This window comes from Falco punctatus, assembly GCF_963210335.1.
Source record: "Falco punctatus genome assembly, chromosome: 1".
Taxonomy (NCBI): domain Eukaryota; kingdom Metazoa; phylum Chordata; class Aves; order Falconiformes; family Falconidae; genus Falco; species Falco punctatus.
In genome coordinates this window covers 68,391,148-68,415,038 of record NC_137580.1, presented here as the reverse complement: position 1 = coordinate 68,415,038, position 23,891 = coordinate 68,391,148, and the positions used below count along the sequence as shown (strand labels likewise).

Sequence of the window (23,891 nt, the reverse complement as noted above, 5' to 3'; positions counted from 1 at the left end):
ATTTTAATTCATTTTTATATGTAATATTTTCAATAGCAAATTTAACTGTACAGTACAGAAAAAGTAAAATAAATATTACTTTATTTTAGGTAACAAAGACACATCACTTCAGGAAATATCAGTATGTTCTCATACTAGGAAGTATTCCTCTAAAAGAACTGTCATACCATCTATATAGTTTAGTATCTTCCAAAGGATATTCAGAGAAAAGTTTAAAAAAAAAAAAAAAAAAGTAGGTAACAGTAGTTTCTTGTAGCCTTACCTTCACACAAAATTAAAGGCCTACCCAGTAACTAAACAAGATAAAATAGCTTCAAGTTGAACAGCAACAAACAACTGTCGAAACATCTGTCAAGCACTAAAGGGGAAAAAAAAAGGGGTGGCAGGAGAGCAAAAAAACCACAAATCACAGGACAAGAGTTTCTGCCACTACCTTGTGGTAAACTGGCAACATGACAGATAAATTTTCTTTCCATTACCAAAAAAAAAAAAAATTGCATCTGCCTACTTTACATAAAACAAAATCAGTATTTCATATTTTAGTCACTGTGCATGCTGTTTACGTTAACAAGCTTTAGGCAAGAAGCTCAAAAGTAATTTCTCAAAGTGGTAACTGCTAGCCCTACCTTAGTTCTACACCTCATCATTACAGAAATGATTCAAAGAGGAAGTTTTGCAGTCAATATGGACAGAATTCTGTAAATCAATAGTCAGATAATGAAATTAGGAACCAGTCATGAGTGTACCATTGGTACCAGTTTTCATTCTGACCACAGCCAGATGTTACACATGATGGATTCCACCACTATTCAAGCATACAGGGTGCTATGGAAGCATCTGGATGCTGATAGCTACACTAATAATTTTAGTATTTACGTTACAAGCACACAGTTGGCTATACACATGAAATCCCAGCATACTACAAGCAGCAAGCAGCACGTTTTCTGAAACTATTCTAGCATAGTTAAGAAATCTAAGTTTCATGTTGTCACGTGGGTAACAGCAAGTAAGAACACCATTTTGATTAAGTGAAGCTATTTGACTAAGGCAATTTAGAACAATGTTAACCACATGTTTGAGACATAAAACTAGCAGCTATTTGTCCCATATTCCTATACATCTATACTACTTCAGAACATATTTACTTTCCCCTAAGCAGGTGAATTCATTGCATTTTTGATACAGAATTTTCCCTTATAGAACTGTTTCTTTTCTTCCATGGTAATTATCAGGAACGTTAAAAATACAAAAATGCTAAATTGATGCTTATGAAACATGTCCATTAAAATCTTTACAGACTGGAAGGCCACATCCATCCTTCAGATAACCATGCTAACAGTTGCTTGTTCTGTAAAGCACTTGTGCTACAGAAACAAATCTGGTACCTATGTCTTTTAAATGACCTATGGAAAAATATTACAGAAAGAGTCTCTTATTACTTTGCTACAAATATTATTGTCAGGCTGTACTCTGAGGTCACTGGAAATGCTATATAGGTTAGGAGAAAACTTCTATTCTGTTCAGGATAAGGATGTGGATTTTGTTCCTCCTGATAAGTTCATGAACACAAGACTGAAGTTTTCTGTTAATTCTCACAAAAGGTCTGTAGCAACAGTACAAGATTCCCCACAGTAACTCACTCACATGCCTCAACTAGATGCAGACTACAGTTTTTTCTCTGGACTGAAAGGCAGTGCAAGCTCTGTTCGATCAGTCAACTGCCCAGCAGAAAATAAGCAACACCTGTCTCATTTGATTCCACTGGTGAGATTTCCACCTATCAAAAGCTACCACAGAGTTAACATCTTGAGCCTGGTCAGAATTTGAACTTCCTGTGACTGTGGGGCAGGGCAGCGGGAAGTAAGGAGAGATGGAGAACCAATACCCCTTAAAAGAATTGCCCTCAAACGAGAGCATTTATTCTCTCTGCTGCTTCCCACAAACCTCTAGGGATTCCAGCCCAAGACCTGGCTTCTAAATAAAGTGTTGCCAAAGAATTATTTCATACAAAAACCTTGAAACAATTATCTCTGAATTAAGTTTGCCAAAAAGTAAAGCAAGCTTTTTTTTTTCTTTCTCTACTTCGTGTATAGCCCTCCAACATACAAATTTCTTGCTTAATAATCATACAACTTAAGTATCTTAACATTCAGGACAACTATTTGGTATGTTAATAGATCTTATAATTCCTTCTGAAAGAGACTGTAAAAAAGGAGGAAGGATTAATTCATTATCATACCCTTGTAACTGTAAAGAAAAAAGAGCACATAAAACCAACGTTGTCTCCCACCATTTCCACCAAAGTACTGTAATATATACAGAAGGTTTTGGTTGATGACAGAGAGTGTCTTCACAGTCTGGTTTCCCAAGGAAAATTAGACTCCTCTCCCCATTAAAAAAAACACAACAAACATACCTCAGGCATAGCACAAAACACTGTAGTGTACAATCAAAAGGGGTTTTGTTTTGTTTTAAACTCTTGATATATTTACCTCAGTTGGTCCAGCATACATCATGGGGGAAGGGAATATAGCCACCACTGTCGTTTCTGGATTCAAGATTCCCTCCTCCAGTACTGCAGCATGTTGCTTCATGCGCCACATGAGAGGAACATCATCCTCCTTTGTCCAGCCTCCAAGTGGATGCAAGAGTAAAACTGGGCGACGGTAGCCACGCTCCAAAAGCTGCTTATGAGTATCCTGCATTAAAAGAGCATGCCCATTGTGCACTGGGTTGCGTAACTGGAATGCAAAGACAGCATCTATAGAGAAAAAACAGGGAAAAAAGTTAGAAAAGAAAGTTATTTTATCAGGAGTTGTACAACCATAGAAAAACATTATCTTTCCTCTGAACTCTATTAATCAAGTATAATAGCAGTAGTAATATGTGATTAAGGGTTATGAATTATTATAAAATCACTATATTCAATAAACAAAGCTAATAATAAAGCAACCATACAAAAAAAAAAAAAAAAACCGAAACAAAAACACCCACAAATCAGCCTCCTTCATTTTTGAGAAGTTTCTCCAATAGCTATAATCTTCTCTTTGGATTTTTCACTTGGCATGAGCATATAATACAAAGTTAAATTCTAAGAGGAAATCCAACTGTGCTGCCTGTCTTAAAGGCTCAATGTATCATCAGGAGAACAAACGGACATGTTTGCAACAAAACAAATAAAAGGGTATTTAATGTGCCTTAATTAGTTTCCTTCACCTAAACAGCTTAGTAGAATTTATACACAGTAAGAACAAAGGAAGGCTAACTGCTATTACAAACCTTTCGATGAAAAACCCTGACACAAACAGGATTTCTCTCTTCTGCAAACTGAGATGAAGACAGCAAATCACCCTAACTGAGAGGTTTCCTAGTAAGGAACCAATGAAATCTAGAGACCAGGGTTTAGGGGCTAGCTAAAAAAAAAAAAAAAAAAAAAAAAAAAAAAAAAAAAAAAAAAAAAAAAAAAAAACAACCCACTGGTATCTCAAATCTGCAAATCCTGGAAATATTGACCACACTGAAAAATTACAGGAGCTCAGGACCAACCTCAGTTTGCATTCTTGATGTTAATCTCTCCCCTCACACTCAGAAGTGCTTAGCAGCTACCTGCCAGTCACTGCCACAATAAAAGCTGTATGTTTGATTGTTCTCTGCTTTATGACTTTACTCAGCCTCTTATTTAACTGCCTAACACAACTGAATTAGTGAGAAAAGTTTCCTCTGCAATATAAAGCCAGCAGTTAACTCATAATTTTTAACTGTGATACATTCCACTTGCACCAGTCTACTTGCATTACTGTCATAAGCTTTGCTCCCCAGAAGCAGCATGGAACAGACTTAAAAATAGAGCATGAAAGCTCAGCACTCAGCCGTACCTGATAATTTTTAAATCATATTCTACCACATTTTCACATTATCTTTTCTTGCATTAGTGCCATGTCTAGCACGCATGGAAAGACAATGTCAGAATCTCAGGCATTACCAGCTTCTCTTGTGTATTTAGGCAATGCCTGAGATCATAAAAATTAATACCAGTAAAAGGGAAAGAATGACATTTAAGAGACCATTCAAAATCTTCATCCTTGAAACAATGCTAGTTAGCCCCTGGGGTACCAAGACAGCAGGCATTTGGATAAATCTTCGCAGAAGAAGCAGAACAAGAAAAATTCATTCACCAGCATTCATTTCCTTGAATTTCTGCCTTAGTTCAGCTGGAGTGAGACGGTATTGATCAAGTCCATCATTCCAATAAATACGATCAAGGACCTGTAGATCTCCACCTACAAACCAGTTCCCTTGCTCCATAACCATCTAAGAAAAGAAAGGAAAATCCTTGTTAGGATTGGTTTTCAGGTTCTCCTGAGCATCTAGGGTATGGCACTAGGGACACATCTTTACGAAGGGAAGAGTTCCAGGTTAATTTTATTTGACAGTCTCACGTCAAGCATCAATGTGTTGTTTTTTTTTTAAAAAAAAAAAAAAATCATCACCGGAAGACAGTCCTGACATGTTATACCATGGTGCTGGAGAGATGCACAAGTCTTCAGTAGGCATATGGCTTTTTTTCAAAATAAAGACTTTTTTTAATATATAGAAATGCAAGTAGCCAGTATTCTTAACCAACATTATTACATGACAAAAAGAGCTAGTGCCTGGAAATCCTATATATAAACTGCACACTTTATAGTTGTTGGTCAAAGCAAATGCAGCTCCAGTATGGCCCTGCAGTTTACAAGATTCTGGTCAGCAATAAAGCAACTAACAAAACAGTTTTGATTAACTAAACCACTTTAATTTATGAATAAAATCAGAATTTATGAATAAAATCAGAATCTTTGGGGTAGGATCGCTTTAGGATTTGTTTTACAATAGCACTTTACCAAGGCAACATATGTTCTTCTGATGTAATAATTTATAGTTGTTAACTTGATTGTAATAATTTTTTAGCCTTATGTAGCTTAAAGATGACAACAAATGTTAATATCATGTAAGACATCACATATTAAACCCAAAAGCCAAGATGCTGAAGTTAAGTGTGGATTTTTCAATTTATTTTTGCTTTGAGATAGAGGACTTGCTGGAATTAGATTATGCTAGTCACCTCCCCCTTCCCAAAGAAAATGCCAAACTTTGACATCTCACCAAGGTGAGGGGAAGGTGTGATAAAGATAGGAAGATAAGAAAACTGCATTACAGTAACTTTCAGGTATTCTAAGATTAGTGATTAATTTAGAAGGGCCACCGGATTCACGTGCTATCATGCTAGGGAAGTGATCGTCTCCCTGTACTTGGCACTGGTGAGGCAGACTGTACCTCAAATACTGTGCTCAGTTTTTTTCACTACAAGAAAGACACTGAGGTGCTGGATATATGTCCAAAGAAGGGCAAAAAAGCTGGTGAAGTGTCCAGAGCACAAGTCTTAAAAGGAGCATCTGAGGGAACTTGGTTGTTTAGCCTGGAGAAAAGGAGGCTCAGGGGGAACCTTGTCACTCCCTACAACCTGAAAGGAGGCTGTAGCAAGGTATGTGTCGGTCTCTTCTTCCAAGTAACAAGCAACAGAACAAGAAGAAACAGCCTCAAATTTCACCAGGGTAGGTTTAAATTGGATTTTAGGAAAAATTTCTTCACCAAAAGGGTTGCCAAGCATTGAACCAGGTTGCCCAAGGAAGTGTTGAGTCACCATCTCTGGAGATACTTAAAAGACACACGGATGTGGCACTTCAGGACCTGGTTTAGTGGTGGACTTGGCAGTGCTAGGTTAATGGTTAGACTCTGTCTTAAAGGTCTTTTCTAACTTACACTATTCTAGGAAACTACTATGCACACATTCATATGCTGTCATGATACTACTACACATCCCAGTACAGACATAAGAACATCCTCATCTTCTATACTAGTTTGAGCCATGTCATTCTGTAATTGCTAATGCATTATAACAAGTTATTCAAATCTTGTCTGCATGAGATTTCCTTAGAATTTCTTAAATTTGTGTTAAGTTTTCAGTAACGGGGTAATCTTACGTTCATCAGCACAGACCACATTCAAGGGCTTAGAAAATCTTCCAAAATAATCTTACTCATATCAAGCAGACACTCTTTTTCAGTTATACTCCTAAATACAACTTCAGTCAGTAGAAGGATGTCATTACACATTAATAAAAAATTTGATTACACATTAATAAAATAAAGATGTAAAAAAATCCATAGTTTTCACATATGTATAACTATTAGTCAGAGATACTTTTTGAACAGATCAAAGACTTTCCCTTTTTAAAAGCAAGCTCATAATTCAAGGTTTGTTTGATTTCTTTTTACCTAAGTCATATTTGTAAACAAAAAGACACTATAGAGACAAATGGAGAAAAAATCATATTTTGGCTCTGCAAAGTCAAAATGCAACATTTACATCAGCTTGCAAAACTCAATACAGCATTGCAACGAGCATGTTACAACTAAAATATTTCACTATGACATACACATAAGATCAAGATAATAAAACATACTGAACACAGTGGATGGGAAATAACTCCCCAGAGAGTTAAGTGATGAACTCTCCAGGAACAGCACCTATTTCAAAAGCATCTAAAACTGGCAGTTCTCAGGTGTTCCACATACAGACAGAATAGAAGTTTTCTTGCCTTCACAATACATATACCTGCTGATTAAGGAGCTTTGATGATCCATCTGGCTACAGAGATGTGTTTCCTAGGCACACTAGAGGTCAAAATTCCCTCTTCTGTAGCACAGATTCTACAGTACATTCTAAATTCATTTCATGTGTACATACTGACATTAGATTTCCACATTAAATGCAGACTATTCAACAGCTGCATAGAACAAAAAAAATCACCTTTGTTTCTGCTCAAATATTTTAATTAGTTCTCGAGTAGTTTTGCTATGGAAATACATGCCAGTCACAGACATCTGCTTCACCTAATTTGCAGCTCCACAAACAATACAGCTCATAGGAATAAGTTTTCAACTTTTAAACACACACCTTGATATAGGGATGTTCTTTGCATGTTGTTCCCCATTGCCTAGCACAGCGTTCCTCCTTCCTGTGCTCATAGAATTCAGGATTACGGAGAATGGCCACACGGCGACCTTCATACACCAGTGCAATTGCTGTACATCCATCCAGTCTTTCTTTGTCTTCTTGAGTGGCTGTTAGTACTATAGGCACTGACAGATTAATAACTCCCCCTGCAAAATGAATTAAAAAAAGTCTTTATCTTTAGTAATGGTCATCAATGATGATATGAAAATCTACCTACCTAACAAGTTACAGTCCAGACTATAAGTATATCACACAACAGGTAGTTCAAGCACTTACTTTACCAGGAGTTAAAAGTAACTTTTAGAATGAACTCTTGCATAAGATGCATGTCCTATAAAATGTGCAAGCACTGAGATTTAAGAGCAATGACAGTACTTAAAATTGCAAGCACTTATAGCCCCACACAAGGCATTTAGACTGTGAGGATACTACTTTTTAGGGATCTCAAATTAATATCTTGTTCAAGATGTTACATAGTAAGAAAAAAACCACAACTGACATTTTTAAATACATCATCTAAAATACAGGCAAGATTGGTACTGTAGTGGATAATGAGTAAAAAAATAGTATTCTTGGCAGCCATACTTTGTCCATAAGAAAAGCTCAATGCGATAGAAGCAGCCAGATGTACCCAAGCAGTCAGCGTATATAATTCAACAATTTGAAAAGGTGACTTTTGCGCTTCACTTAAAGCTATATTCCAGCAAAAACTGTTGAGTCAGGCAGACATTTTGCATAGTTTGTTCAGCTGAAAACTTACCAGCTACTTCTAAAACTAAACCAATGTATCTGAATCTTAAGGTTATGCGTGGTCCTCATGTTTAAGTATTTACTTCGCTGCTACATGCTAGAAGTCTTATTTTTCTTGACTACAACAGTGAGATTTGAGAAACCCAGTGGAGTAAATACCGTTAAGTCTCATACAAAGGCTTGAATTCTAATGAGCAAACACTTGCCGAAAGAGTGCAAAACTTTTGGATGGTCTCCAGGAGAAAAGTCATGGGCCCCTTGAAGTTTATGGGGGTTTTGCTATTGGCTGTAATGGGGCCAAGACTCTAAATAAGGCTGATTTCCCTGTTATTTGAGTAATATGGTTTTTACAACCGTTTCTCAATTTTACCTTAAGAGTGGTAGCAAGTTCAAAATTATGAAGCTGGATGAAAAGTTTAAGAGAAAAATAGGTACCCTTCAAAATGCAAAGCATGCTCTACACCTCCTCCTAAGTTCAGTCTTAGCACCCAGTTATTTTCAAAGCAACTAGATCACAAAATTGAGCTTGGCAACAGTCACAGAGAAGATGATTTGCCACCCCTAGCCTGATAATTCAAAAAGAATCCTTTTGCTTTGCAAATAGGCAAATAATTCCAAACTGGGAACATATTTCAAAGCCATTGATTGTTACAATTTTGTCAGTGACCAATAATAAATATATAATATCTTTGCCATTATCTTCAGCCACTGTACAAATGAGAAACTGAGACAAGGTAGGAGTGAGTTCGTTAAGTCACGGATGAGCACAGTGTCAGCTTGAGACTATTTCAGATAATTCTCTCTTCAAAGCTGAAGTTATCAACACACCTCAACCGATCTCCATAACGTAGAAGTCAGTCAGTATGAACATCACATTTAGAGTCCAAAGGATGAAATGCAATGCAGGTATTAAACAATACTTACTTCTCTTCAAAATCAGAACCCTGGAAAATTACTGCTGCTACGATACAACAGAACTAACGTACCAAGCAGGGAAGAAACTTTCAGGATGTGGTTCTGACTTAAGAGTTGCCACTGCTTCAAGTAGTAAAAGCAGCTTGAAAGCAATCACACTTTGCTAAATAGGTTCTCATATGAGCATATTACAGTAGATAACTAAGAAGAGGAAATATGGTAGCATCTAGAAGAATATGATTGTTCTGTTCAGGCGTAGGACTGAAAATTGTTTCCATCCATAAGTTATTTGTTAATTTTCATTGCTCGTATTTTTTGCAGCATACATGAGGTACTAAAAACAACTGCAAGAGAGGTTTAAAAACTTGTAACATTGCCATATCTGAAACACTCTGCTACACAAGGTCTTAAAAGCCTCATAAAAGTTCCAATTTACAGAAGACTACAGGGCAGAATAAGGAGCTACAAGCTATTTTAGCAGTTGAATGTATAGCACGTCATCTGCAGAGTACACTTCACCTGGATGGACACACAGAAGGCAAATGGAACTAAAATAAAACTAGCAGTCCATAACAATACAGCTAACTTTAGATACTCCAAAATAACAGAATGGCATTATATTGCCTAGGATAGTATCCGAGATGCTTATAGAAAAGGGAACTTTAAAAAAAAAAAGTAACAAGAGTAACAGGGACAACTGATGTCTTTCAATTCTATGATCCAGACAAGTAACTTTTTTTTTCCTGCTATTTGGTGTCCAGTAAGAGAAGAATAATGCAGAAGGAAGTGGGGAGACAGGAACTTTTACTATCCCTCTTTGATACAGAGAGAGCAAAAACTCTCAAAGACTGGAGTAAAACAGTCAAAAAGGAATTTATTCAAAAAGGAATAAATGAAAAATGACAGCAGATCACAATCAAATTCAAAAACTTAAGGATGTTACCACTTGTTAACTACCTTAACTAATGTTTGTTCTTAGCCAATTGGTAATACAAAATAAAATATATTCATTTAAATCACCACATGATTCTTCACTGAAATGGTGGTCAAGCATTGGAACAGGCTGCCCAGGGAGGTGGTAGAATCACCATCCCCGGAGGTGCTTAAAAAAATGCATAGATGTGGTGTTTAGGGACTTGGTTTAGTGATGGACTTGGCAGTCCTTGGTTAACAGTTGGACTTGATGATCTTAAAGGTTTTTTCCACCTAAATGATTCTACAATAATCACTAAGTCATAGTAATTTGATTGCATGTGACAATTGTCCATACTCAAGCCACCTTGTCAAATTCTAATTTCATATTTGCAATAGCTCCAGCACTCAAGTCAGTTTGTTGTGCTTTCCTTCATTACTATCACAGAACAGATCTTTTGGCACAGAGTTAAACAGCAATTAAATCGCAATTCTGAATTCTAACAATTTCTTATAACAAATTAGAAATATGGATTTTATGTTTAAATGTTTTCCAAAATGAAAACATTTGAAAAATAAAGTCTGTAAGGCAAAAAAAGACAAGACATTCAAACTTTAAACATGATGATAGATACAAAAAGAATAAAACCATCAAGCTTAAAATTGCTTACTATAACACCCTACTCTCCTACCCCAGGTTGTGCGCAAGCCTGGTAACATGTTACCACAGAACCAAGAAGCAAAGTGTCAACAATATTCTAGAAGTAGGATTAGCTTGCTCAGGTTTACAAATGGAAGTTTCACCCTACCATCAAGGAGACAGTCAAAGTGAAGGCACTGTAGGTATTCTCTCTCTCTCATAAAGCCATTCAGGGGTGTTGCCCAGCCTTCTGCTAGCACTTGCACCCATTGCATATCCACCTTGTAAAGAAATGGAGAAACAGAACAGATAGAAGTTGTTGCTTCATGACTGGCATCAGGTATTAATGATAATAAATCATGATTTACCTATAAAATATAGAACAGTGTAAATGAAAGTTTTCTCAGTATCACAGTTTTTAAACACAAAGAATTCAAAGTTTCTACAAGTAAGAAAAAAAGAACAACTTCTTCCTCAATGTTGATATTTTTGGCTATTTTCCAGTCCTTACACTAGATCAAGTTTCCTTGTGTTAAAAAACAAACCAAACAAAACAAAAAAAAAGAAACAAAACACAAATTTTATTTGTAAGTGTTTGATAAAGTTCAACTTAACAGAGAGTCCCGCCTGCATTTATTTTTTTAACAAAGGAAGATAACCACGATATTTAAAAAAAAAAAAGAGAAAAAACAATGAAAACAATGCATACAATTACCACACAAATAACAGAATTATGGGGGTGAATATTAAGAGGTCTAATCTTAAAACAGATTAGAAAAAAAAATTTTATTGCATAAACTAGTGAGACAATCCAGAAGTAAAATTCTCTCTGGACTAGTACTTATTTTAGTTTAAGAGGTATCAGCTTACAGGGAATTTCCTTCCTTAGCACTTAAACAGTCACATTATGACTTAGTGTGTGGCCTCTACTATTTCTACTTGGTCAAGTCTGACAAGGACAGGCTTTGCTTGTGCAAGTCTCTTTTGCAAAGAGCATGACTAATTTTATTACACTGTATAATTTATGCTGAAGCAAGTACAACACACATTTTCTTCCCAAGTTTACATTACATACTTGCTTGATATTTAACAACACACTGGTTGGGGGTGGGAGGGGAAAGGATTTGTTTTTCTAGATAGGGAGCAATTTAGAACAGGACACTACAGAAATTTAATAATGGTGACCTTAAATATTTATTCCTCAAAGTAATAAAAAGTTTTAAAGACACATGTGAAAGGAATCTAGTATGATGCAGTGAAAGGAAGTACTAAAATTTGCTAGTAGTAGAAGGCTAGGCAAATTTTAGAACTATTTAATTCAGTGCTTGATATGTTCTCTCAATCCTTCAAAGTCAAGTTACTCACTGCAGATGCCCAATTCTGAGCTTAGCTCCTCGATCAAATCCTGAGCTTTAAGTTTAGTAATACTGTCAAAAAGCCATTGAAAACACTCATGCATTGTATCAGTGTTTAAGCCTAGTTCTTCAGAAAACGAAGATAAAGCAGAACAGAAACACAGCCAGAAGCAGCTTTGTCTAATTCATCTGAGTTGGAAAATTGTGTATTTAACCAAAATAAGAACAGAGTTGATCAAGTTGATCCATATTTTTCCACATTTTCTCTGCTGGAAGCCAGAAAAGTAGCATGAATACGTTCTAACCAGAAAAAAAAAATAAAGTACTTCTGATAATCTCTTTGTAGACTTAAATTTGCAGCTGCTTGAGGCTGCTATACAAGTTTACTATCGTTCAGCTGAAGGTTACCAACACGGACAATCAAGAAGCAGTAACTGTCTTCATATTTCTAGGTCACTGCAATTTAAAGTAAAATGGTTTGTGTAAGTAAAAAAAAAGTTAGTAATTCTTCTAGAAATAGCTAATCATACAGGACATGCCAGCCACGGTTTAGTCCATGGACTGGAGAGCGGGCATGCATGGGAGGAAGTCACTGTAAATTTAATCTTCAGGCTCGGGATAAGCTAAGTAACACTATACCAGCCATTATTTATGAAGTTACAGAGATTCATTTATCTCTAATAAGTGATCAAAGAAAACACAGATGCTGTGCTTTCTCTCAAGAACAAAGGGTAAAAGTATATTGTGATACATTCTGTAACCAGTACAGGTATTTCGACTATCTCTACTTACACTGAGCAACAGATTAGACTGTCTTTCAATTTCAGTGAGATAAGTGAACACACAATACCTTATTTATTTCCAAGGTTAACAAAGACTCAGCATCAGTTTTGGCCAACTGTAGCTTGTTTTCTGGCACATAAAGCTCTTTCACCTCATAAGAGGCATCCACTGGTACAATGTCCTGTATAAAAGGAATAAACAGAAAGCTTCTTGGACACTGAACACTTAGTCAGGAAATAAAATTCTAATGTTACACTACTGTGTAGCAAAAGTTTATTCATTAAACATTTTTTACTAATTTAAAAGCCAGCACTGTTCCAAGATTATGATACATTGCTAGCCAAGCTGCTGGCTTGAGTAACTGAAGCGAAACATCCTGACGAGATTTTTTCAAAAACCTTAAGTACCCCACATAACATTTACCTAGTAAATATTTAACTATTGAATTAAGTACAGGGTTTATGACTTATTAATGCCTACGTTATCTACAGCAGAAAGGAAGACACTATGCTTTTATACTTGCTAAAGTAGTAAAAAAAGTTTTAGAGACTGAGCATTTATAAATTTAAGTCATTCACTATACAACAATCTCTTTCTCAACACAAAGTGATTAATGCAGAAATACAAATTAAATGTATTACTTATAATTAATGACATAACATCAGTGTCCTAATCTATATATGAACAGCTAGAACATTTAAATGTGAAGCTATCTGTGCATATATATGCAATGAACTGAAATCTAGTTTTATAACCAGTTTTATTTGAAAAAAATTCAACTTCCTCCATGCAAGACATTCTCACACCACGATGCTCAAGACCTTAAACTTCTTGTAAGATACGAATATAAGGATAAAAACATTTGCTTTAAAAAAGGGGGAAAAGAAAGAAGGCCATAATGATAAAACTTAAAGAGTATCCTCTGAGAAAGGATGGTGCAAAATGTCAAAACCCAGTCAAATATTCAAGTGATATTCAGTAGCAAAATATCAGTGAAAAGCAACTGACAGTCTTTTTAAAACACATTTCTCAGAGTTCTGGAAACTTTTGTAAAGTAACGCTTTACTTTTTGAGAAAAATGCTCACCTGTATAGCAAATTATATACAGAGATAACAAGAATAAAAAAATTATCTTTATTTTTCCAGTATATGCAGCCCAGAGTAAATAGGTATGCCTGTATGAAACACAAAGTTTGCCTAAGCATTTTAAAGCATTTATCCAAGATTTATCAGACATTAGGCACTACCTCTGTGGAAAGTAAAACAAAGGAAGTGAGATGATGAAAGGAAGCGGGAGATAAAATGACTGCGGGAGTAAAAATACCTAGTGAGTCAGACTCACTGGCTGTTACATAATTCATATCTCCAAAGACAAATAAAAGAAAATCAAATTTAACTAGCACTTAGAAATTATCCTTTATATGGAAAAGCTCAGTCCGTTACATATCAGACATCATTTGGGAAGCTAATTTTATTAGACAGCAAGTTAGGCAAAACCTTCTCTTTTCTCCGACTGCACAGCAGCATTACAGCCCAGGAGAGCTGCAGCAGACTCCTGCCACAGCAATAAGCCCAGAATCAAATAAAGGCATTGCCTGCTGTAAAGAACAGCAGACCTTACGAGCCAAGTATGACTTGAATACACATTAAGCTGCTCCATAGAAGATTCCCCTCTGGACCCTAGTTCATTAACATGCTAAAATGTCCTGATTTTACAAACCATCAAAATCCTAAAATAGATGTGCCTATTGAAAGGGTGTCTTCAGATATTATCCTGGTTTTAGTGCTCCACTAATGGTCTAAACAATGGAGAAAACAAAGGTTTCACAATGTATTTTCTGCCAACAACCTACTTCATTATCAGGATGTAAATATCTTGACAGTTCTTGCAACACTGAGTCAGATATTTAGAGAATTTGTAGGATTAGTAAACCTAGACTCCCTTGCAGGCATAAAAATGGTATTTAAAACAGCATCTTAGATTATAAAAAACCATCAGCATCTTAGATTTAAAAAAAAAAAAAAAAAAAAGCAGTAAAAGGAATCCATAGGTCTTTAAACCACATGAATTTTACGAAAATGCTAGGCAAGCAAGCCATCTAGTGACCACTTCAAGGTATTAAGTTTACTTAAAGGTTCATTCTACCAAAGGATAATTTACACCATATTCCACTATATTTCTTATTTATCGACGCATTCATAGAAATAATAACAAAATAATAAAAAAAATAAACCAGATACTTCATGGGACTGTTCCTCCTCAGACTGTGATAGTAGGTTCTTTGCTGATATCTAACACCCTCAACAGTCTGTAAAGAGAGGGCCTTCAGGCAGGTTTCCCATAGACGGGCATTCACAAGTGACATCCAATTTACATTACTGAATAACTAGCTTTGTAAGATCATATTGAGGTGTAAGGCCACTGTATTATTTATATATGGAAAAAACAGAGGTATTTGCTTGACTATAATAATCACTTAAGTCTTGGTACCTACAGCTTGCAAGGCAGTTTGTCAGTACTTTTAAGTATAGGGAAAACTGAAACATGTAGTGGCCACCACGATCTTAACAGAGGGAGACATTATTTTCTGGACTGAGGGCTGCCTCTTCTCTGCCCACCAGTTGTGTTCTATCGCTTTGTAAATTCATTGGAGCCATAGAAACACTCCTCCACTGATACAAAGAATAGGAACTTCTGACCCCAGACATTAAATGATGTTTCTCTCATATGTGTAAAGACACCCCTTTACACATTTGTTTTGGTCAAAATAATTCATGTTTAGCTTATATACATCTACATAATCTTAAATAATTTTGACCACAACCACCTAGGAAATATTCATACAAACCTATCAGTCAGCAGATCTAACTGGATGATTGTTGCCTAAAGGAGAATCCCTGCAATTAACACAGAATGGCTCTGAACCAAAACCTTGTCTGTGCCTTTTCCCAGAACACAGAAGTTTAAAAACAAGAGAAGAAAGCAAAAGAAATAAATAATACCACCATCACAGTATTTAACAGGTACACAACTCCATGTAACTGCAGCTTGCTCTTTAATAGTAACTCCAAAACTATATGTGCCCTTTTACCAATTTGAGGTACTGAAATTCCTGTAACATTCAGTAGTATGTTTTCAGAAAAAAGCACCCACAACTAAAGCACACATACCTCAATAATAGGAAATCCATAAAGTACAGGAAGCTCTGCTTAATTTAATCTAAGCGTGAGAAGAAATTGTGTTTTATTGATGTGGGAATTACAGAAGTCAAATACTGAGGTGTTTTTTTTTAAATTATGATTAAAAGCTTATACTGGTTTTTGCTCACTCTTGCTTACATCTTCACTGTTGCGTGTTTAAATCTTCACTATAACAGTATAAAACTAATAGTATAATCTTGCATATACTTTACACAGAGCATAGGGTTTTTTTCCCCAGCTTCTCACACAAAACAATCATGAGCCATGTCACAGAATCACAGAAGGGCCTCTGGAGGTCATCTAGTCCAACCTCCTGCTCAAACCTGGTCCCAGTTCAGCAGGCTGCTCAGGAACTGGGCCAGTCAAGTTTTGACTAACTCCAAGGATGGAGCATCCACAAAATCTCAGAGCAACTTGTGCTAATATTTTACCATCTTTACAGTTAAAGTTTTCCCCTATGTCTACTTTGAATTTCCTATGTTTCATCTCATGAACAACCTCAGTTCCCTCAGCCTGTCTTCACAGGACAGGTTCTCTAGCCCTCTCACCATCTTTGTGGCTCTCTTCCAGACTCACTCCAACAGATCCATGTCCTCCTTATGTTGGGGGCTGCAGAGCTAAACACCAGTTGAGGTCTCACAAGAGCAGAAGGGGACAATCACCTCCCTCAACCTGCTCGCCGTGCTTCTTTTGATACAGCTCTAGATATGGTTGGCTCTCTGGGCTGCAAGTGCACATTGTTGAGTCAGGTTGAGCTTCTCATCAACCAGCAGCCCCAAGGCCTTCTCCTCAGGGCTGCTCTACATCAATTCTCCACTTATCCTGTACAGATAATGGCAGTTGCCCTGACTCACATGCAGGACTCTACACTTGGCCTTGCTAACTTCAAAAGGTTCACATGGGTGCACCTCTCAAGCCTATCAAGGTCCCCAGTGAAAGCTCCCAGTAAGCAGCACACCTCTCTAGAGAGTATGTCAGGTCAGCAAATAGGTGCCTCTGTACCTTCCCAGAAGAGAGTCACCTACCACCATTACAGGTCACCTTTTCTTAGTTGCACTAGGTGTTACACAGGCAACAGATCAGGCTGCCTTACTCCCTGTTCCAGCATCTCTCCTGATGTGGCGCATCTTTCCTCTTCAGTCTGCAGAGTGGCGAGGCAATTCTGCAAGGGCACCGCAGGCTTCAGGGAAAGTCTCTTCTTCCTCCAGGTACTTGCCATTGCAAGCTTCCATTCCCCAGCACTATTGGCCCCCCTCCTCCCTCCTGCATGTGCTGGTGGGGGAGGTTTTGGCTGCTTACCTGTGGCCTGTAAGTCTACTGCAGAGTGCAACTTGGAACCAGCTATCTAACTTCTCCTCAGCCTACCTGACATTCTGCAGCCACTTTCTGCAGGAGCCTCTCCACCTGAGCACACCTTTTGCAGGCAGGTCTGCTGCCTGTCCCTGCCCCAAGGAGAAAGGTCGAGGCCCTTCCTGCAAGTCCGAGGCCTGCGCTGCAGCCTCTTCCTTCAGCAGCTCTGTCTGCGGAGGCATTGGCCACTGCTGGGGTAGATGGCACAGCCCCCCTGGAGCTGCAGCCTTTGCTCTCAGATGACTGCCCACCATTCTGCCTTGAGGGTCAGGTAGGATGAGCGCCCTTGACCTGTGCAGATGGTCACTGACCAGTGCCCAGTTGCTGGGATGTGTGTACTTCAAGTCTCTCCATTCAGCCAGCAGAATGTCCATTCCTCGAAGAGGTGTCCTCCCGCTCAGCCATGCCATGCCACAGCCCGTTTGCCCACCCTGGTCACAGCACTCCCCAGGGCTGCCCTTTGTGGGAGTGGGGGTGGCCACCGTTACGCCCAGGCCCACGCACACCTGGTCAGCTGCTCCCATGGGAGCTGTTGGCTCCTGGCGGGTCTCTGCTCTGCCCTTCCCCTGGGACTCCCTGGCTCAGGAAACCACCCTCCATATGCCTCAATCTCTCACTCTGTTGTAGAATGCACCTGCACCAAAGCTGATGATGGCCTGGGTTCTCTTGTCTCTTTCTCGTGTCTCAGGAAGGAAGATACTTTGTTTAGTTATCAAAAGGTCAGTAATTGCACACAATGTCAGCTTGTATCAAAGGTAAAAGATAGGTATGCTGCAAGTTAATGTCATTATACTTTATTTCATACAAATGCTTATTACCAGCATTATATACCATTTACAAAATCTGCATGATCTGCATTTTGTTTTAGAAATCCCAGTTAGTTCCATCCAATCACCTTTTCCTGTAGACACCGCCATCTGAACAAGTAACAGTTGTATTCATACAGTTTTTCTGCTGAAATTATTTTGAAAGCAGGAGGAGACAGGAAACAAAGTTTCACAAAAAATAATGATTCAGAACCCACCTAGCAGCTGGGTATAATCAAATGTCCCAAATATACTCTGAGTGTCTAATTTACAGTCTAATAACAAAGTGAGCTGAAGACCTGTAATGCCTGCTCTATGTGAATGTTGCAGATACTAAGCTCCTGTGTTTGCAAGTTTCTTAATAAAAAAATACCGAAAGATGTTTTGGAGCCTGCGGTAATTCGCGTTGATGACCAACATGATCACGCAGAGTATTCTTTATTATCAAGTTTTTGATAAGTGAATGAGGAACTAGACAGGATTGAGAACTTTGCTCCAGAGAGAACCATGGTGTTGTTATAGTGATAGCTACAGTAAAATTTGAGGTTAAAAGAAAAACCACAAAACAAACAGATTTACAGAACACTAGAATCCATTTTATATTTTCCAGGAACCACCAGCCTCAAGCTTCACATCATTAACAAACAAAAAAAAAAAAAAAAAAAAAAATCACATACACACACAACTTGACCTTATAAACCACAACAAAGAACAACCCCTAACTTCTACTCTGCTTCAAATTCTCGCCACTCCAAAATTCAGAATTTGAATACAATTGCAAGCAATCGTGTGAGTAAGTCTAAGAAATCAGTACTATAAGATACCATGAGGACCACCTTCCCAAATACAAGTATAATGCTAAGCTTAGGTAAGAACTTGGCTGTACCTGTTGGGGGATGGATGGGAGATGGAACAAGGGACAGAACGTTGATCCATACACTCACAGTGGACCGAACTAAATAGTAGTAAAGTGCATAATCAGATTCCAGTTTGGCAGGTTGTATTTGTAGAGCCACTGTAAGTTGATGTCCCTAACAACAGGACATTTATACAAAAGGTAGTTAAAAATTAAAAGTTACCTACTAGAAATGCAACTCTTTCCTTGTACACTTTGTACTTCCTCAACAATAAAGATGGCATTCCTGAGTTATGACTTCTTCAGAAAATATTTTCCAGGCTAAATATTGAACTTGTTCCATAGTAAGGAAGCATGAATTTTGTGCAAGGGGCCAGATCAACTATACTTGTTGACAGGAAAAACAAGAACACACACAATGAGATCTTTACAGCCAAACACCTACACTAGGCTTGTCTGACTCCATTGGAAAGTATCAGCTGATTGAAAGCCAAAACTATCAAGCTCAAAAGCTACATAAGCCATTCTGACTAGGCTGGGGAGGAGGGGGCAAGCATGCAAACACCAATTTGTGTAGTACTGAAAGGAGCTGGGGGGAGGTGGTGGTGTGCAGGCATGGAGAAGTGGTGAAAGGAACTTTCATATGACTCAGACTCAGTAGCTTTAGGAGATGCTCATCAGTACCTTGTATTCTAGGTCCCTAAAAAGAACTTTGAAGTATCTATTACATTTACATGCAAAGAAACCAAGCCAGATGATCCTCAAAACCAAGTTATACCACATAAGAAGTTTTCAGGTTCCACAGCTGTTTATTACTCCTATTTCCATGTGGTTCTCCCTTATTCTTCCATAAAGGACTGAACATGTTTTTGGAAAAGACCTGATATATTTGTTTCAGAGTTCTTCTCAAATATTATGAAAAATTCTAAGAACCAAATAATTCCACTACCTATAAAAGAACAATGTTTCAAATTCTAGTTTAATAAATACGTATGTGTGTATATCTGCATCTCTATTTCAACACACATTTATACAGTTCCAGCTGTCTTTACTGCCATTATTATCTGAACTACTATAAAAACAGACCTTGAAATTCAAGGCTTACCAAACTTTGTGCAGACTTCTTCCTAAACGTTTTCACAGCTATTGAAACAAAACGAATATCCCAAATTATTTTTAATCCTGCTAGCCTATGGCCTTTTTCTTTACTATTCACAATCCATTATTAAAGAACACAGGCACAGCTTGTTCCAATTAAAGGAAACTTAGAGAAATTATTTTCTCAAGGTATCACTGTATTAATATGGCCTGAGAACAACACATTCCTGTTCAGCCATGCCTTAGTTTCATTCTCTCTCATTTAAGTAAGCAACCACTAAGGTATCTTGGCATTTGTGATACTGTTGGCTATAAAGACAAAAAATAAAAGCACTAAAACTGTGCCTCAAGCATAGGACAGCTGACTGGGCCAGGAGCCAGCATTCAGCACCGTGTACCAAGTGTGTTAATGTACTTTGGAGATCACTATCTTGGCACACGTGACATTGGTTTCTACAATTATGAAGTTTACTTAATCGTTCTGAGCAGAAGGCGCAAGGCTTCCCACAGTCACGAAATGCCACCTCCCATAGGTAGGACTCCTACACAGGCGTCTCCTTTTTTCTTCCAGAAAATATTCAGATTAGCATTAGGGTAAGAATAAATAATTCTGCTGCGGTTTTCTGCCCTGTCTTATCTCCTGAGCAACACTGTGCAAGCAGTGATCTGTTAACAGGGCCTTCTTGAAAATTTAGATACAAGGGACTAAATCTCTCCAGAGCTGTAGTGGCACAGAGGATTAAAATCAACTCCACGCTGGCTACATGATGAGGTCTTTTGCTTGTACCAACTTCAACACTTGATGGAGCTTTACTCAAGCTACTGCCTACACTCTAAATTTCCAGAACATGCACCTCACAAAAATATGAGTAATTGCCTGCTAGAGTATCTAAATTAGTTGTCTCAAATGTCATCCCACTATCCACAGACTATAGATAAGAATGTAAGGAGACCTATTTCTTCTAGATGAAGATTAGTAGATTCTGGGCGTATGGTTTCAGGAGAATAAAGCCGTCTCATGGCTTTTGGCAGGTTTGGGGTTATTGGTTGTTTATTTGTTTTGTTTTCTGTACGTGGTTTGCTGGCATATTACTGTTTGTTTGAGAGGGGTTTTGTTTTGTTGGTTGGTTGGTTTTCTGTTGGTTTGGTGTGTTTTTTAGGTTGGGTAGTGAGCTGAATCCACTTATCAAACAGGAGGAAGCCCAGAGGCTTCAAAAGTGTTGGTGTAGATCATAGGCATGAACAAAGAAAGAGACCTACCTTTTCAGAAGCTATGAACCAATAACTTAACTCAGCCACGTCAAGATCAGCTTCCTGAACCGGTCATTACACAGTTGCAGAACCACTTTTACTAGTGCAAGAAAAACATTGGGAACAAGGGAAACCAGACACAACCACAGCAGCCCCTATCTAAGCCAGCTCAAATTACTGTGTAAATACAGCCCTGTCTCTTCACATCTGCAGTATATATTACTTGGCTTGCTATAGAGACAAAGTAAAACATTTCAGGCCCTTACAAATGCCAGTAACCAGTTTTAAAGTCTGCATTCATCATTGGTTCTGTAACAACTGAGACACCCTTCTCTCCCTTCCAGTTATCAGTTATGATAATTAATATAATTTTCCACTTGTCCAAATCTTATTTCACTTAGAGATCAATGTTGCTGCAATGTTTAGGTTTAAAAAGGATGCACATAATAGGACAAGTTTGAAAGCTAGATTTTAAAGATGCATAAGCCTTCAACTATTAAAAAAACCTGTCTTTGCTTTTCCATGTACAGGTGTTCAAACTGCAGGCACAAATGTTTTGAAAAGGTTACTAAGATCTATCTGCATTTCTGCTCACCCTTTCTTGAAGAAGTTCCACAACTTGTTGTATACAATCATTCACATCACAGGAATCAGTTTTCAGCACAAGCTCGGGGGCTTCTGGTTTTTCATATTCCGAGTCAATCCCAGTAAAACCTACAGAACATAAGAAAAAAATCTTAACTGACTTTTTCCAAAAGATTGTGCTAATTTTAACATTGTTCACAGACAAGTTTTCTAGATAATCAACAGTTTTTTTCTTCATCAGTCCATCCGCTAATCCTACTACATGACTGCATCAAACTTCGGTATTCTGCAGCACATACATAGCTCATTTTTGTTAATGAAGTTATTTGATTTAAATTGCGAATAAAGGACGGACCATTGGCAGAATAACTGTGCACATCAAACCAGAGTTAGTCATCCATCATCTGTCCTTCATTATTAGCTGTGATGTGATTGTTGTGGGGTTTTGGTTTGTTTGGTTTTAAACACAAAGCTGAACAATCAGTATATGTGTAAATTTACACTCATGCCACCAAGCAGCACTCCAAAGAGTAAGGAATTCCAACATCTATCACATTAGCTAATCACTCATCTTAAGATAGCTGTTAATGTAAAGTAGATTGTGTGTTTATTATAGTTACAACAACTAATGTCACAGACTGTACAAGCTATCACTGACACTTCTTCCAGCTTACTTAGCTAGCAGTCTGCTTTGAAACAGAGGAGATTCTGAATAACCATGCACAAACAAGGGACAATCAAGCCCAACAGCAATGCATGTAAGCACTACAAGTCAGATCTGCAGGAGTAGTATCAGCTGGGTTACAGCAACTGAACATCTGCATCCTCTACAACTGCAGATGCAAACATTAAAAATAGAGTTTTTCACTGCAGACTTAAATAATCTCAAAATTAGTAGCTTCATTCCCCATCTAAGAAAAAAATCAATTGCTGCAGTACCCCATGTGAAAAAGGCCAGTATCTGTTCCAAAAACCATGCAATTTAGAAGTATTGATTACTGGAGAAGTGGAAAGAGGGGGCAAAGAAAGTGTCCCATTACCACTGCCAGGGAAAAAGAAGAAAACAGTTGCTGACGCTCCTCGTGAACAAGCAAGTTCATTTAATTTTCATCCTTCGTATATCTGACCAGTCAGAAGATACAGCCACTGCTAGACCCATTTGTAACTTACTTAGGCACTGTATACTTCACTACCACTTCTAAAGTAACACAGTTCCATTATGGGTCTTGTAAGATTAATAAAATATTAATAAAATTCTACAGGACAAACAAGGATTTTGTACAGAACTATCTTTGTACTGTAAGGTCTCAAGCCATCTTGCTTTGATTCTGAGCAAACCTTAGTTCAGCCTTATTTATTCCTGGTCTTCACATGGTATATTTGGTAGTACTAGAATAATCAAGTAACCAGTCAGGTGGAATATCTTAGATTCTTGAATTTTGTATCACTTTTGCTAGCGGTGAGTTCCCCATTACAGCATCTGCAAACTCAGCCTCTGAAAGTGATTAAACACTGCTTTGCTTCTTAATACAGGTAAAAAGTGCTATTGTCAGCCTCTGCAAACTGTAATATAACACAGCTTGAAACAATACTTGCAATGAGTAATCACATATTTAAGCTTTTTTTATTGCAGGCTGTACTTAAATCTTGATCTGAGGCTGGGGATATGAAATTATTTTAATGGGCACTAGCACAGACCCTTAACTTCAAAATAGAAGTTAGTCTCTTCAGAAGCATTCTTAATGGTCTTTAAAGAAAGACAGTGATCATGTTTTACTTTTTGGAAGACGTTAGTTAACTCTTATTAATGCAAACCTTTATAGACTTTAGAGTGAATCGGGCTCTTTTTTAACTAGTTGATGGATACTCAAAGGAGGTAAGACTAACCCTCAATCATAACCTACAACAGAAACCACGTAAACTGCTCAAGGCTTTTTAAGGATAGCCACTTCTGCCCTTTTACTCTCCTATGCATTTATCTAGTCAGTTAAATGAGCTAGAAGTTGATCCTGATTTTCTGCTTGGTCCTGTCCCCAGCCCATGCTGCTTTTAAGGGTAGTACACTCTCAGACTTGAGCACATCCACTTATGTGGAGTCAAATTACACCAATGGTTCATTTATGTAGAAAGGATGTGACTACATCTAGGTTCACCTTTAATTTCTCCAGCCCTGGCTTTCTTATACAGTCCTTTAACATCTCTCTGCTCACAGACATGCAATGGAGCATCCACAAATACTTCAAAAAAAGGCAGACTTGCCCCTTCATGAATTTGTCTCGCGTTATTACGATCCTGAAAGAAAACAGAAAAAAAACTAAAAGATTGCACCTACA

At 37.6% G+C, this 23,891-nt stretch overlaps 1 protein-coding gene across 2 annotated transcripts in view; it reads right to left on the bottom strand.

Moving 5' to 3' along the window:
• PAPSS1 (3'-phosphoadenosine 5'-phosphosulfate synthase 1) overlaps nucleotides 1-23,891 on the bottom strand; it is a 47,964-nt gene that overhangs the window by 11,864 nt on the left and 12,209 nt on the right. For both annotated transcript variants that reach the window (XM_080378361.1, XM_080378362.1), the window contains exons 4-10: nucleotides 23,712-23,850; nucleotides 21,569-21,687; nucleotides 12,479-12,592; nucleotides 10,443-10,554; nucleotides 6,997-7,202; nucleotides 4,176-4,311; nucleotides 2,493-2,761 (exon numbers count right to left, since the gene is read on the bottom strand). In XM_080378361.1, coding sequence (XP_080234487.1) covers nucleotides 2,493-2,761; nucleotides 4,176-4,311; nucleotides 6,997-7,202; nucleotides 10,443-10,554; nucleotides 12,479-12,592; nucleotides 21,569-21,687; nucleotides 23,712-23,850 — 1,095 coding nt within the window. The remainder of the gene's footprint in view (nucleotides 1-2,492; nucleotides 2,762-4,175; nucleotides 4,312-6,996; nucleotides 7,203-10,442; nucleotides 10,555-12,478; nucleotides 12,593-21,568; nucleotides 21,688-23,711; nucleotides 23,851-23,891) is intronic.